This window comes from Salmo trutta, unplaced genomic scaffold (genome assembly GCF_901001165.1).
Source record: "Salmo trutta unplaced genomic scaffold, fSalTru1.1, whole genome shotgun sequence".
Taxonomy (NCBI): domain Eukaryota; kingdom Metazoa; phylum Chordata; class Actinopteri; order Salmoniformes; family Salmonidae; genus Salmo; species Salmo trutta.
The window spans coordinates 915,795-932,729 of NW_021822297.1; the positions used below are offsets into that span (position 1 = coordinate 915,795).

General features: G+C 46.2%; 1 protein-coding gene across 1 annotated transcript; it reads right to left on the reverse strand.

Moving 5' to 3' along the window:
• Window positions 1-917: 917 nt before the first annotated feature.
• On the reverse strand, window positions 918-2,863 carry LOC115181573 (forkhead box protein I2-A-like). The gene is made up of 2 exons (XM_029743468.1): window positions 2,067-2,863; window positions 918-1,878 (listed from the first exon to the last, which is right to left on the reverse strand). The coding sequence occupies exons 1-2, from the start codon at window positions 2,674-2,676 to the stop codon at window positions 1,274-1,276; spliced, it is 1,215 nt and encodes a 404-aa protein (XP_029599328.1). The 5' UTR covers window positions 2,677-2,863; the 3' UTR covers window positions 918-1,273.
• Between the last annotated feature and the right edge of the window lie 14,072 nt (window positions 2,864-16,935).

Consider the following 16,935-nt stretch of genomic DNA (forward strand, 5'->3'; position numbering starts at 1 on the left):
AGAGAGGGAGAGAGAGAGAGGGAGAGAGAGAGGAGAGAGAGAGAGGGAGAGGGAGAGAGAGAGGGAGAGAGAGAGGGAGAGAGAGAAGGAGAGAGAGAGGGAGAGGAGAGAGAGAGGGAGAGAGAGAGGGAGAGAGAGAGGGAGAGAGAGAGGGAGAGGGAGAAGAGAACACGGCAGGGTGTAGGATTAATTCCAACCTCGATTGAACCTGAAATAGTTCTGGTAAATAATTGTCAGTGCCATTATAAATACTGTTTGGTATTGTAAGGAATCAGTGAACATGTTCTCCTACACCATTAACAGCTGTAGCCTAATCAAACCCCACAGGTGCGTTAGTGTTTTAAACCTGAACTTAAAATGGTATGTTTAAAGTAACCTAAAATGTTGATTAGAATTGATAGCTATGCGTTAACATCTAAACGTTAATCATTTCAATATTTTAGTGTTTTATAAGTCAAATAGAATCGAGCGTAAAAATAAATTTAAAAAATGAAATAGAGCGCTGGTTTATTGTAAAGTTGATTATTATGGCGGATAAATGTGAGACATCTTCACTTTGACAAGTCCGCTAGAAAATATGACAGAATCAAGAATTTCAGATATTACATTTATTCAAACGTTTGACAATAGGCTTTAAATAAAATATACACACACACAATTCCTTCTACAAAAAAAGTACAAAAATTGGTCTGCAAAGAGAGTTACTATTTAGGCTACATATAACAAAACATATATCTGCAGAAGTGTTCTATTAAAAAAATACAAGATCTTCTGAAAGGCACAGTGACGTCATCCAGGCAGTTTACATAAGGCCAATATAAAGGAAACGGAAAGAGTTCCGGTAAATGTTTATTCCAAGGCTCCAGATGGGCATAACAACAAAGTTTGGTCTTAATTATATGCTCTTAAAAAATGCTTAAGTCTAACGTAGTTTCGACTACACTTTTGAAATTCCGATTCAATCATGAGAAAGCATATTTTTAAGACATTTCTATTACACGTTTTTAATTATGGAATGCATAACATGAATAATAATCATGGTACTTGATGTACTCACTGAGTACTTTATACAAGTATGCCAATGTAACAGTATAGCTTCCGTCCCTCTCCTCACCCCAACCTGGGCTCGAACCAGGGACCCTCTGCACACATCAATAACTGACACCCCCACGAAGCATCGTCACCACCGCTAACTAACTAGCCATTTCACATCGGTTACACCAACGAGTTGCATTATATTATCTCCATCTATGTGACATAATTAGGACTAAGCTTAGACCTCGGTCCCTTCGCGGCTGTATATCAGATGATTAACAGTGAAGTGGTTCGGGAGAGAGTTGGTGAGACCCAGGCCTCCGCTGGGATGGTTCTGTGCGGATGTGTAGCAGTTCATTCTGTTAGATGTGGAGAGGTGAGTGGTATCCGAGTTCAATGGCGTGATATGAGAGGGCGAGTATGAACCAAGTCCGGACATGTTTTCTCGGGTCTGATGAGACGACAAATCCCCCATAGCATGTCCTCCTGAACCAAAGTCCCCCCTGGCCCCCTCCCGGGTAGAGACGTTGTTACTCCCCGCCAGCATCGAGTTCATAGTGGAGACAAAGTTGTTGTAACAGGGACTGTGTTCCACAGACGGGGACAGGGATGATTCGGGCTCGGAGGAACCTGGGGAGTTCTGGAGGCTGGGAGGGGATGAACTCATGATACTGGCCGTGTCGGAGACCTTCAGGGCGGCACTGTCTTCTGACTTCACCGGAAGAACAGTGTTGTTGGTGTCTCCTCCGTTCAAGTCCGCTCTTCTCTTTCTCTTCCTTCGGAAGTTGCCGTTATCGAACATTTTCTCACAGTTTGGGTCCAACGTCCAGTAATTTCCCTTTCCTATGAAGACAGGAAACAGACAATGTATGTCGTAAACGAGATATCAAAAGAGTCAATACTGCTCTAGTCTACTGTCAGACACGGCTTAAAAAAAATCTAATGGCAAAAAAGGTATGATATTCAAAATGACACATTTAATAGGTGCAAATAATGAGTTATTTACAAGCACAACAGGTGCTGTAACTTACCTGGATCATCGTCATCCCGGGCAACTTTCTTAAAACAGTCATTCAGTGACAGGTTGTGTCTGATTGAGTTCTGCCAGCCAGCTTTGCTCTTCTTATAAAAGGGGAAATTCTCTGCCACATACTGATAGATGTGACTCAGCGTCAGCCTCTTGTCCCCGGCGCCCTGGATAGCCATGGCTATGAGCGCTGAGTAAGAGTACGGAGGCCTGACCATTTTGAACAGTTCCTGCTGGCTAGAGATTGACAGCCATCCGAGGTCAGCTCCACCAAACCCGGTAGGAGGAGGTAAGAACTGCCGCTGGTTCGCTCCGTATCCAGACTGTATGTACGATGCTCCGTTCAATCCCGTCAGGTATGGAGACGTGTCGATGCTCGGGCCGTTTAGCCACAGGTACGGGTTGCTGGTCGGCGAGGTGTACTCACCGAGGCCGTAGTTTTGAGGATGCGCCGGCGGCCTCTGCGGGTGGTGACCATGATGGAGGTTTTGCTGGTGCTGGTACATGCTGCCGATGTTATCGCAGTACACGGCCATATCCAGGAGCTCCTGCGCGCTGTGGTGCTGAATGGGGCTGGTCTGCGCGTTGGATGGCTGCTGTCCAAAAGCGTTCATAATCCCTTCTAATTGAGTACGAATCCTGGTATCTTCTTCTCTCAACAATAACACGCGGTTCCTTTCCCAACCGTGTGTTTCCGTCAGTCTCTCCAGGAGGACTGAAGGCTTGACCCAAGGGGAGGAGACGTATTTAAGTGTTCCGCCTGGAGCGTCGACAGGTAAACCCCTGTGAAAGGAACTGTCTCGAGGGAGACTCCCCCCTTTTCTGTCACGCTTCAGTCGAATTGTCTTAACCGAATCTGTGCATCAATGGGAGAGATACTGGTGAGAGATTAGCACACTCATTAATGCAGTTTTAGGAGTGAACCTGGAGTAAGATAGGCTGAGTAATTTACCGCGCAAGTATAGCCTAATAAACATATGCAATAATAAAAATAGGCGGTTAGGCAACAAGTTATCCAATTAAAACAGTTTTACTGTTGGCCAACCATATTTCCACTTTTACGCACGGACACTTTTACAAATATATATCTTAAATAATAGTTTTATGAATATACCTTCATCATTTCCATATACAAAATGTAATTGAAACAAATATTTTATATATATATTTTTTTTAATAAATTGTTTCTGTCAAATATAAGTTGTGAATTGAAGCAGCCTTTGCGTTTTGGTGAACAGTGGGACACAGACTTAGAACAGAAGGTTCGGCATAGAACCAACATTTTGGTTCAGTGAAGAAGAACATCTAACTATATTACGGTTCTGATCAAAGAACCCAACGAAAGGGGTTATTCTCTCTAGAACCTTTAGGGGTGTTATATATGAAGAAAGTAATATAAGCCTTTGTCTGTACGAGTGTTGGGTAAAAACAATGTGATTATTCTATGGTTTAACAAGCACTCCTGGACTCCATGCATGACAAAGTTAAACATAAAGCAAGTTAGGCTCTTAAAACATACATATACAATATACTATAGGCTTTGTGTTTAGACCACACGATCTCTGGAACGAATTAGTTGACAATAAACATGGTTTATGTGTTACAAGTGTGACATGGCAACACAGCAGCCGGTAATATGACGGTTTCCCGCGTCGCTGGACCACTGCTCCTGTCATTTCATTTTAGTCATTTATTACTTGGGTGGGTTATTAAGATGTTTAATTATGTTATTAAAATTACTTTGTCCAAACACGCTTATTCACTTTTTTTTAAACATTTTTTGGTAAGCTATGAAATGTAGACTAGGCCTATATATCCCGCAATAGACAGAATGATTTAGGAGTTTAATACGTTGCATTTAAATTGAACATTTAAAAAAAAGCATTCTATTTGGGAAATGTTTTATATTAAATAATTATCCAACACAATTTTTTATTTTTAGGTTAGAAAACTCTACCGGTTGTCCTTTATCAGACTAACAGACTTTGTTTGAACGCATTTCATCAAAATCACAGACACACTGGCAGAAACGTTCAGACATCAATGGATGATCAATATTTCTCCTAAATAAATACATGATCACCATCAGAGGACGAGCTGTAATGATCATTTAAATGAGCAGGGACCATTTTGATTGACAAAAGCACACAGCCTACAATGTAATAAAACTCATTCAGGAACACCAAGACCGACATGATCTGTTAATCAACATGAAGAAAATATTCCACTTTTTATTAATTTCATGTTCAATTATAATGAATTATGTAGTAAAATAAAATACGGGACAGTACTAAAAGTGACATGTTTGGTGTAAATATCGCAATAGGTTATTTAGTTATTTGGTGAGTTATTGTGAGCGCTATAGTGCAGGCTATTTAATAACTCTAACGTCCAAAATGTTACATACGAATAAACGGTGTTTTTTTTTTCTTCATTACAAAAATTTACATTGTAACAGTTTATTTGTGCAAAGTAGGATTTTGGCTGCAATTTAAAAAAAAAAGCTTTCTAAAAAGTTGTCCATGAGTTTGTTTCGTGTTGTTTTCAAATGCTGCCATCCTCCGGTCTCTTTAGACAGAGACAGAAACCGACTAGATATATACGGATCCTTTCCAACCGCCACGAGAACAGTCTCAGTTTAACAATGTGTACACTCCCTGACCACCTCACTTCAATAGTATTTTACATCTGAATAGGATCCAGATTAGGATCCTAATCTATAGGACTTTCAATTGGATTGCCTCTTAGACAAGGACTAGGTGAATTAACCTACATAATAAACGGTCAGTATTTGACCCTCCGATTGTTTTGATACAACGTAAAAAACGGTGGCATACTATCTGAGAGAATCAAACATGGCTTCAAATGTGCCATATAAATATTGAGTGATAAGTAGGTCCATGTTACTCTCTGTTTATTATCTATGTATAGTCACTTTAATAACTCTACCTACATGTATATATTACCTCAATTACCTCCACTAACCTGTACCCCAGCACATTGACTCTGTACCGGCACCCCCCTTCTATATAGCCTCCACATTGACTCTGTATCGGTACCCCCTGTATATATCCTCCACATTGACTCTGTACCGGTACCCCCTGTATATAGCCTCCACATTGACTCTGTACCGGCACCCCCTGTATATAGCCTCCACATTGACTCTGTACCGGCACCCCCCTTCTATAGAGCCTCCACATTGACTCTGTACCGGCACCCCCTGTATATAGCCTCCACATTGACTCTGTACCGGTACCCCCTGTATATAGCCTCCACATTGACTCTGTACCGGTACACCCTGTATATAACCTCCACATTGACTCTGTACAGTAACACCCTGTATATAGCCTCCACATTGACTCTGTACCGGTACCCCCTGTATATAGCCTCCACATTGACTCTGTACCGGTACCCCCTGTATATAGCCTCCACATTGACTCTGTACCAGTACCTCCTGTATATAGCCTCCACATTGACTCTGTACCGGTACCCCCTGTATATAGCCTCCACATTGACTCTGTACCGGTACCCCCTGTATATAGCCTCCACATTGACTCTGTACCGGTACCCCCTGTATATAGCCCCCACATTGACTCTGTACCGGTACCCCCTGTATATAGCCTCCACATTGACTCTGTACCAGTACCCCCTGTATATAGCCTCCACATTGATTCTGTACCGGTACCCCCTGTATATAGCCTCCACATTGACTCTGTACCATAACACCCTGTATATAGCCTCCACATTGACTCTGTACCGGTACCCCCTGTATATAGCCTCCACATTGACTCTGTACCGTAACACCCTGTATATAGCCTCCACATTGACTCTGTACCGGTACCCCTGTATATAGCCTCCACATTGACTCTGTACCATAACACCCTGTATATAGCCTCCACATTGACTCTGTACCAGTACCCCCTGTATATAGCCTCCACATTGACTCTGTACCGGTACCCCCTGTATATAGCCTCCACATTGACTCTGTACCGGTACCCCCTGTATATAGCCTCCACATTGACTCTGTACCATAACACCCTGTATATAGCCTCCACATTGACTCTGTACCATAACACCCTGTATATAGCCTCCACATTGACTCTGTACCATAACACCCTGTATATAGCCTCCACATTGACTCTGTACCGTAACACCCTGTATATAGCCTCGCTATTGTTGTTTTACTGCTGCTCTTTATTTATTTGTTATTTGTTATTTAATTTATTTTCTTTTTGGGGGGGGGGGTATTTTTCTTAAAACTGTATTGTTGGTTAAGGGCTTGTAAGTCAGCATTTCACTGTAAGGTCTACACCTGTTGTATTCGACGCATGTGAGAAATACAATTTGATTTGATTTGCATCAGTTCCGTCAGATTTCTCCTTAGACTATTTCCTGTAAGAGCTGTAATACTCTGCAGGTTTCTGGACTCTAGGTAGTCAGAAACATCACACCATTATCATGTATTTGTGTCCTCTAAATTACACAATGTTGTATATATAAATATATATAAAACGATTTCTAGTTGTTTCAACTAATTATTGTGGTGGCATAGGAGGAAGATCAGAATGCCTGAACCAAAAGATTGTGAGTTCAAATCCCAGGTGAGGACATGTTGAATAATAAATACTGTATAAATGAACAATGTAATCATTGGGGAAAGGAGGATACCTCGTCAGTTATACAACTGAATGCATTCAACTGAAATGTGTCTTCTGCATTTAACCCAACCCCTCTGAATCAGAGAGGTGAGGGGTGGGGTCTGCCTTAATCAACGTCCGGGGAACAGTGGGTTAACTGCCTTGTTCAGGGGCAGAACGACAGATTATTATTACTGGCCCAACCCTCTAACCACTAGGCTACCTGCTGGTTACTGTCCCAACACTCTAACCACTAGGCTACCTGCTGGTTACTGGCCCGACGCTCTAACCACTAGGCTACCTGCTGGTTACTGTCCCAACACTCTAACCACTAGGCTACCTGCTGGTTACTGGCCCGACGCTCTAACCACTAGGCTACCTGCTGGTTACTGTCCCAACACTCTAACCACTAGGCTACCTGCTGGTTACTGGCCCGACGCTCTAACCACTAGGCTACCTGCTGGTTACTGTCCCAACACTCTAACCACTAGGCTACCTGCTGGTTACTGGCCCAACCCTCTAACCACTAGGCTACCTGCTGGTTACTGTCCCAACCCTCTAACCACTAGACTACCTGCTGGTTACTGGCCCAACACTCTAACCACTAGGCTACCTGCTGGTTACTGTCCCAACGCTCTAACCACTAGGCTACCTGCTGGTTACTAGTCCAACACTCTAACCACTAGGCTACCTGCTGGTTACTGTCCCAACACTCTAACCACTAGGCTACCTGCTGGTAACTGGCCCAACGCTCTAACCACTAGGCTACCTGCTGGTTACTGGCCCAACACTCTAACCACTAGACTACCTGCTGGTTACTGGCCCAACGCTCTAACCACTAGGCTACCTGCTGGTTACTGGCCCAACACTCTAACCACTAGGCTACCTGCTGGTTACTGTCCCAACCCTCTAACCACTAGACTACCTGCTGGTTACTGGCCCAACGCTCTAACCACTAGGCTACCTGCTGGTTACTGGCCCAACACTCTAACCACTAGGCTACCTGCTGGTTACTGGTCCAACGCTCTAACCACTAGGCTACCTGCTGGTTACTGGCCCAACGCTCTAACCACTAGGCTACCTGCTGGTTACTGGCCCAACACTCTAACCACTAGGCTACCTGCTGGTTACTGGCCCAACACTCTAACCACTAGGCTACCTGCTGGTTACTGGTCCAACGCTCTAACCACTAGGCTACCTGCTGGTTACTGGCCCAACACTCTAACCACTAGGCTACCTGCTGGTTACTGTCCCAACCCTCTAACCACTAGGCTACCTGCTGGTTACTGGCCCAACACTCTAACCACTAGGCTACCTGCTGGTTACTGGTCCAACCCTCTAACCACTAGGCTACCTGCTGGTTACTGGCCCAACACTCTAACCACTAGGCTACCTGCTGGTTACTGGTCCAACCCTCTAACCACTAGGCTACCTGCTGGTTACTGGCCCAACCCTCTAACCACTAAGCTACCTGCTGGTTACTGGCCCAACACTCTAACCACTAGGCTACCTGCTGGTTACTGGTCCAACCCTCTAACCACTAGGCTACCTGCTGGTTACTGGTCCAACCCTCTAACCACTAGGCTACCTGCTGGTTACTGGTCCAACCCTCTAACCACTAGGCTACCTGCTGGTTACTGTCCCAATGCTCTAACCACTAGGCTACCTGCTGGTTACTGGCCCAACGCTCTAACCACTAGGCTACCTGCTGGTTACTGGCCCAACACTCTAACCACTAGACTACCTGCTGGATACTGTCCCAATGCTCTAACCACTAGGCTACCTGCTGGTTACTGGCCCAACCCTCTAACCACTAAGCTACCTGCTGGTTACTGTCCCAACACTCTAACCACTAGGCTACCTGCTGGTTACTGGCCCAACACTCTAACCACTAGGCTACCTGCTGGTTACTGGCCCAACCCTCTAACCACTAGGCTACCTGCTGGTTACTGGTCCAACCCTCTAACCACTAGGCTACCTGCTGGTTACTGTCCCAATGCTCTAACCACTAGGCTACCTGCTGGTTACTGGCCCAACACTCTAACCACTAGGCTACCTGCTGGTTACTGTCCCAACCCTCTAACCACTAGGCTACCTGCTGGTTACTGGCCCAACACTCTAACCACTAGGCTACCTGCTGGTTACTGTCCCAACCCTCTAACCACTAGGCTACCTGCTGGTTAATGGCCCAACACTCTAACCACTAGGCTACCTGCTGGTTACTGGTCCAACCCTCTAACCACTAGGCTACCTGCTGGTTACTGTCCCAATGCTCTAACCACTAGGCTACCTGCTGGTTACTGGCCCAACACTCTAACCACTAGGCTACCTGCTGGTTACTGTCCCAACCCTCTAACCACTAGCCTACCTGCTGGTTACTGGTCCAACGCTCTAACCACTAGGCTACCTGCTGGTTACTGTCCCAACCCTCTAACCACTAGGCTACCTGCTGGTTACTGGCCCAACACTCTAACCACTAGGCTACCTGCTGGTTACTGTCCCAACCCTCTAACCACTAGGCTACCTGCTGGTTACTGGCCCAACGCTCTAACCACTAGGCTGCCTGCTGGTTACTGGCCCAACACACTAACCACTAGGCTACCTGCTGGTTACTGGCCCAACACACTAACCACTAGGCTGCCTGCTGGTTACTGGCCCAACACTCTAACCACTAGGCTACCTGCTGGTTACTGGCCCAACACTCTAACCACTAGGCTACCTGCTGGTTACTGGTCCAACCCTCTAACCACTAGGCTACCTGCTGGTTACTGTCCCAATGCTCTAACCACTAGGCTACCTGCTGGTTACTGGCCCAACACTCTAACCACTAGGCTACCTGCTGGTTACTGTCCCAACCCTCTAACCACTAGGCTACCTGCTGGTTACTGGCCCAACGCTCTAACCACTAGGCTACCTGCTGGTTACTGTCCCAACCCTCTAACCACTAGGCTACCTGCTGGTTACTGGCCCAACACTCTAACCACTAGGCTACCTGCTGGTTACTGTCCCAACCCTCTAACCACTAGGCTACCTGCTGGTTACTGGCCCGACGCTCTAACCACTAGGCTGCCTGCTGGTTACTGGCCCAACACACTAACCACTAGGCTACCTGCTGGTTACTGGCCCAACACTCTAACCACTAGGCTACCTGCTGGTTACTGTCCCAATGCTCTAACCACTAGGCTACCTGCTGGTTACTGGTCCAACACTCTAACCACTAGACTACCTGCTGGTTACTGGCCCAACCCTCTAACCACTAGACTACCTGCTGGTTACTGTCCCAACCCTCTAACCACTAGACTACCTGCTGGTTACTGGTCCAACTCTCTAACCACTAGGCTACCTGCTGGTTACTGGCCCAACACTCTAACCACTAGGCTACCTGCTGGTTACTGTCCCAACACTCTAACCACTAGGCTACCTGCTGGTTACTGGTCCAACCCTCTAACCACTAGGCTACCTGCTGGTTACTGGCCCAACCCTCTAACCACTAGGCTACCTGCTGGTTACTGACCCAACGCTCTAACCACTAGGCTACCTGCTGGTTACTGGCCCAACGCTCTAACCACTAGGCTACCTGCTGGTTACTGGCCCAACGCTCTAACCACTAGGCTACCTGCTGGTTACTGGCCCAACGCTCTAACCACTAGGCTACCTGCTGGTTACTGACCCAACGCTCTAACCACTAGGCTACCTGCTGGTTACTGGTCCAACTCTCTAACCACTAGACTACCTGCTGGTTACTGGCCCAACCCTCTAACCACCATGTTGGTCAACATTTGTCAGATATGTCAGTTGAAAACATTGTATGTCCAAAGCACCGTACGAGTGGAACTATTTCCACAGCCCTTTTTTAAAGTTAAGATGCACAAAATAATCATTTCTAGTTGAATGAACATATGAGACAAGTTGAGGAAACGCATCATTTTAAATTGACAGAATTTTTTGTTGTTGCCTAAGTTTTCTCAAGTTGGAGTGAAGTTTGGGCAAGCTACAACTACGTGCGTCCAGGTAACACTATGACTGAAACGTTGAGTCAACTAAACAAAAACCAGGCTGTGTAACCAGTTAGTTAATATTAAGAAAAATGAGTTGAAACGACTATAAAATAAGCTAAAATAGATGAAAGCCGTGTGTTATGTCGAGCTACAGAGGGCTGGAGTGGTGGCAGTTCTGCTCCGTTTTCCACTCTGACTCTGCAGGTTGCTGGGACAGGAAGAGGAAACATCCTGCGTTTGTCTCCTCTAAACTAATCTAAACTAATCACACAAACATTCCTGTTCTGCTTGACCTGCTGGTAATCGTTGTGGCTCTGAGGTGTTGCTATGCTGACCACCGCATCACCAGACCACAGGCAGTAGTAGACTACCGGCTGCTCTGATCGGTAGGGGCCTTAGTCAAGGGAAGAACACTTTTGGGACCCTTAACCTCAATGTATAGGACCTAGCCAAGGGAAGAAAACTTTTGGGACCCTCACCTCAGTGTATAGGACCTAGCCAGGGGAAGAACACTTTTGGGACCCTCACCTCAGTGTATAGGACCTAGCCAGGGGAAGAAAACTTTAACCCCTCTGAATCAGAGAGGTGAGGACCTAGCCAGGGGAAACAACTTTTAACCCCTCTGAATCAGAGAGGTGAGGACCAAGCCAGGGGAAACACCATTTAACCCCTCTGAATCAGAGAGGTGAGGACCTAGCCAGGGGAAACACCATTTAACCCCTCTGAATCAGAGAGTTGAGGACCTAGCCAGGGGAAACACCATTTAACCCCTCTGAATCAGAGAGGTGAGGACCTAGCCAGGGGAAACACCATTTAACCCCTCTGAATCAGAGAGGTGAGGACCTAGCCAGGGGAAACACCATTTAACCCCTCTGAATCAGAGAGGTGAGGACCTAGCCAGGGGAAACACCATTTAACCCCTCTGAATCAGAGAGGTGAGGACCTAGCCAGGGGAAATGCCATTTAACCCCTCTGAATCAGAGAGGTGAGGACCAAGACAGGGGAAACACCATTTAACCCCTCTGAATCAGAGAGGTGAGGACCTAGCCAGGGGAAACGCCATTTAACCCCTCTGAATCAGAGAGGTGAGGACCTAGCCAGGGGAAACGCCATTTAACCCCTCTGAATCAGAGAGGTGAGGACCTAGCCAGGGGAAACGCCGTTTAACCCCTCTGAATCAGAGAGGTGAGGACCTAGCCAGGGGAAACGCCGTTTAACCCCTCTGAATCAGAGAGGTGAGGACCTAGCCAGGGGAAACAACATTTAACACCCCACAGGAATACAACCTGGAAAGTGTTTGACACACTAAGCCAAGCTAATTACTGTTGACTCTAAAGGGCCATAATTCACTTTATTGACTGGGAATTGTTCCATATTGATCAAGTTGAGAGTTCTGCTCTGTCAGAGGCGCTGTGTCATTGAAACATTGTAACATAACTGTATTGTAAAAGCATTTGACCTCCGAGGGTCATGCCTGTACTTGTCCCTGAAACCAGTTCCAACAGGGTTATCATCTGACTTATCAAGTGTCAGTAATGTGATAGAAAAGAGAAACTCAGACACTGCTCTTGCTTCTATAACTTTTGTATTAACACGTTTATAAAAGTTATATACCCGAAGCACAATTGTTAGAGAGGGGCTTCCTGGTAGAGAGGGGCTTCCTGGTAGAGAGGGGCTTCCTGGTAGAGAGGGGCTTCCTGGTAGAGAGGGGCTTCCTGGTAGAGAGGGGCTTCCTGGTAGAGAGGGGCTTCCTGGTAGAGAGGGGCTTCCTGGTAGAGAGGGGCTTCCTGGTAGAGAGGTACTACCTGTTAGAGGTACTACCTGATAGAGAGGTACTACCTGATAGAGGTACTACCTGATAGAGAGGTACTACCTGATAGAGAGGTACTACCTGATAGAGAGGTACTACCTGATAGAGAGGTACTACCTGATAGAGAGGGGCTACCTGATAGAGAGGTACTACCTGATAGAGAGGTACTACCTGATAGAGAGGGGCTACCTGATAGAGAGGTACTACCTGATAGAGAGGTACTACCTGATAGAGAGGTACTACCTGATTAGAGGTACTACCTGATAGAGAGGTACTACCTGATAGAGAGGTACTACCTGATAGAGAGGTACTACCTGATAGAGAGGGCTACCTGATAGAGAGGTACTACCTGATAGAGAGGTACTACCTGATAGAGAGGTACTACCTGTTAGAGGTACTACCTGATAGAGAGGTACTACCTGTAGAGGTACTACCTGATAGAGAGGTACTACCTGATAGAGAGGTACTACCTGATAGAGAGGTACTACCTGATAGAGAGGTACTACCTGATAGAGGTACTACCTGATAGAGAGGTACTACCTGATAGAGAGGTACTACCTGATAGAGAGGTACTACCTGATAGAGAGGTACTACCTGATAGAGAGGTACTACCTGATAGAGAGGTACTACCTGATAGAGAGGTACTACCTGATAGAGAGGTACTACCTGATAGAGAGGTACTACCTGATAGAGAGGTACTACCTGATAGAGAGGTATTACCTGATAGAGAGGTACTACCTGATAGAGAGGTACTACCTGATAGAGAGGTACTACCTGATAGAGAGGTACTACCTGATAGAGAGGTATACCTGATAGAGAGTACTACCTGATAGAGAGGTACTACCTGATAGAGAGGTACTACCTGATAGAGAGGTACTACCTGATAGAGAGGTACTACCTGATAGAGAGGTATTACCTGATAGAGAGGTACTACCTGATAGAGAGGTACTACCTGATAGAGAGGTACTACCTGATAGAGAGGTACTACCTATTAGCTGTGGTTGAACGTTTTGTCAGTTTTCTCTTAACCCACTTGTTCCCTGAGGTTCCCCAGGTCAGGATAGCTTTGATAGGGGGGGATCACCCTGTAATACTGGGGTCATACCTTCGAGGCAGGGTTGTTGTGACACACACACACACACACAAAGTGTGACTGTGGAGGTCGGCAAGGCCCTTCAGGCACATCTAGGACAGCTCAGAGAGGAAAGGACCCCTAATAGTTAATCTCCTAGTAGTGTGGGGAAATGAACCAGCGCTGGAGGTACCTAGAGAATGTACCAGGATGTTTAGTGGGCTGCTGGGGAAGCGTGGGGAAGATTCAAGCTAACATCCTCTGATGTACACCGACTACTGAATGACATCAGGAGAAAATAAGACTTATTTTGTATTTGTACAAAACAGCACTTTGTTGCAAAGATTAAAGAAGCGCATCTAATAATTATTTGTAATGGTCTGCTTTAAAAAATAGATATATATATATTATCAGTCAATTAGAAAGAATGAAAACTGTGTGACAAAAATGGTGAAAGACTGCATGTAAAACCAATCATTACAACAGTGTAAACACATATGACTGTGTTCCCGATACTTCAGTTGTTGGGAAGAGTCTCCCTCTACTGACCACTGGTGGTCTCTCTGCTGTGTCTCAACCTGAAGGACTTTATGACCGTATACAGGTTCAACCCTGACTATATGGAGGGGCAGCGCAGTATCAAATCACATTTTAGTTTTGTCACATGCGCTCGAATACAACAGGTGTAGGACCTTACAGTGAAATGCTGACTTACAAGCCCTTAACCAACAATGTTTTTCAAGAAATAGAGTTAAAAAAAATATTTAGTAAATAAACGAAAGTAAAAAAAAATAAAAATAAAAGCAACACAATAAAATTAAAACAACGAGGCTGTATACAGGGGGTACCGGTACAGAGTCAATGTGGAGGCTATATACAGGGGGTACCGGTACAGAGTCAATGTGGAGGCTATATACAGGGGGTACCGGTACAGAGTCAATGTGGAGGCTATATACAGGGGGTACCGGTACAGAGTCAATGTGGAGGCTATATACAGGGGGTACCGGTACAGAGTCAATGTGGAGGCTATATACAGGGTGTTACGGTACAGAGTCAATGTGGAGGCTATATACAGGGGGTACCGGTACAGAGTCAATGTGGAGGCTATATACAGGGGGTACCGGTACAGAGTCAATGTGGAGGCTTTATACAGGGGGTACCGGTACAGAGTCAATGTGGAGGCTATATACAGGGGGTACCGGTACAGAGTCAATGTGGAGGCTATATACAGGGGGTACCGGTACAGAGTCAATGTGGAGGCTATATACAGGGGGTACCGGTACAGAGTCAATGTGGAGGCTATATGCAGGGTGTTACGGTACAGAGTCAATGTGGAGGCTATATACAGGGGGTACCGGTACAGAGTCAATGTGGAGGCTATATACAGGGGGTACCGGTACAGAGTCAATGTGGAGGCTATATACAGGGGGTACCGGTACAGAGTCAATGTGGAGGCTATATACAGGGGGTACTGGTACAGAGTCAATGTGGAGGCTATATACAGGGGGTACCGGTACAGAGTCAATGTGGAGGCTATATACAGGGGGTACCGGTACAGAGTCAATGTGGAGGCTATATGCAGGGTGTTACGGTACAGAGTCAATGTGGAGGCTATATACAAGGGGTACCAGTACAGAGTCAATGTGGAGGCTATATACAGGGGGTACCGGTACAGAGTCAATGTGGAGGTTATATACAGGGGGTACTGGTACAGAGTCAATGTGGAGGCTATATACAGGGGGTACCGGTACAGAGTCAATATGGAGGCTATATACAGGGGGTACCGGTACAGAGTCAATGTGGAGGTTATATACAGGGGGTACTGGTACAGAGTCAATGTGGAGGCTATATACAGGGGGTACCGGTACAGAGTCAATGTGGAGGCTATATACAGGGGGTACCGGTACAGAGTCAATGTGGAGGCTATATACAGGGGGTACTGGTACAGAGTCAATGTGGAGGCTATATACAGGGGGTACCGGTACAGAGTCAATGTGGAGGCTATATACAGGGGGTACCGGTACAGAGTCAATGTGGAGGCTATATACAGGGGGTACCGGTACAGAGTCAATGTGGAGGCTATATACAGGGGGTACCGGTACAGAGTCAATGTGGAGGCTATATACAGGGGGTACTGGTACAGAGTCAATGTGGAGGCTATATACAGGGGGTACTGGTACAGAGTCAATGTGGAGGCTATATACAGGGGGTACTGGTACAGAGTCAATGTGGAGGCTATATACAGGGGTACCGGTACAGAGTCAATGTGGAGGCTATATACAGGGGGTACCGGTACAGAGTCAATGTGGAGGCTATATACAGGGGGTACCAGTACAGAGTCAATGTGGAGGCTATATACAGGGGGTACCGGTACAGAGTCAATGTGGAGGATATATACAGGGGGTACCGGTACAGAGTCAATGTGGAGGATATATACAGGTGGTACCGGTACAGAGTCAATGTGGAGGCTATATACAGGGGGTACCGGTACAGAGTCAATGTGTGGGGGTACAGGGTATTAACGAGGCTATATACAGGGTGTACCGGTACAGAGTCAATGAGGAGGCTATATACAGGGGGTACTGGTACAGAGTCAATGTGGAGGCTATATACAGGGGGTACCGGTACAGAGTCAATGTGGAGGCTATATACAGGGGGTACCGGTACAGAGTCAATGTGGAGGCTATATACAGGGGGTACCGGTACAGAGTCAATGTGGAGGCTATATACAGGGGGTACCGGTACAGAGTCAATGTGGAGGCTATATACAGGGGGTACCGGTACAGAGTCAATGTGGAGGATATATACAGGTGGTACCGGTACAGAGTCAATGTGGAGGCTATATACAGGCTGTACCGGTACAGAGTCAATGTGTGGGGGTACAGGTTATTAACGAGGCTATATACAGGGTGTACCGGTACAGAGTCAATGTGGAGGCTATATACAGGGGGTACTGGTACAGAGTCAATGTGGAGGCTATATACAGGGGGTACCGGTACAGAGTCAATGTGGAGGCTATATACAGGGGGGTACCGGTACAGAGTCAATGTGGAGGCTATATACAGGGGGTACCGGTACAGAGTCAATGTGGAGGTTATATACAAGGGGTACCGGTACAGAGTCAATGTGGAGGCTATATACAGGGGGTACCGGTACAGAGTCAATATGGAGGCTATATACAGGGGGGTACCGGTACAGAGTCAATGTGGAGGCTATATACAGGGGGTACCGGTACAGAGTCAATGTGGAGGTTATATACAGGGGGTACCGGTACAGAGTCAATGTGGAGGCTATATACAGGGGGTACCGGTACAGAGTCAATATGGAGGCTATATACAGGGTGTTACGGTACAGAG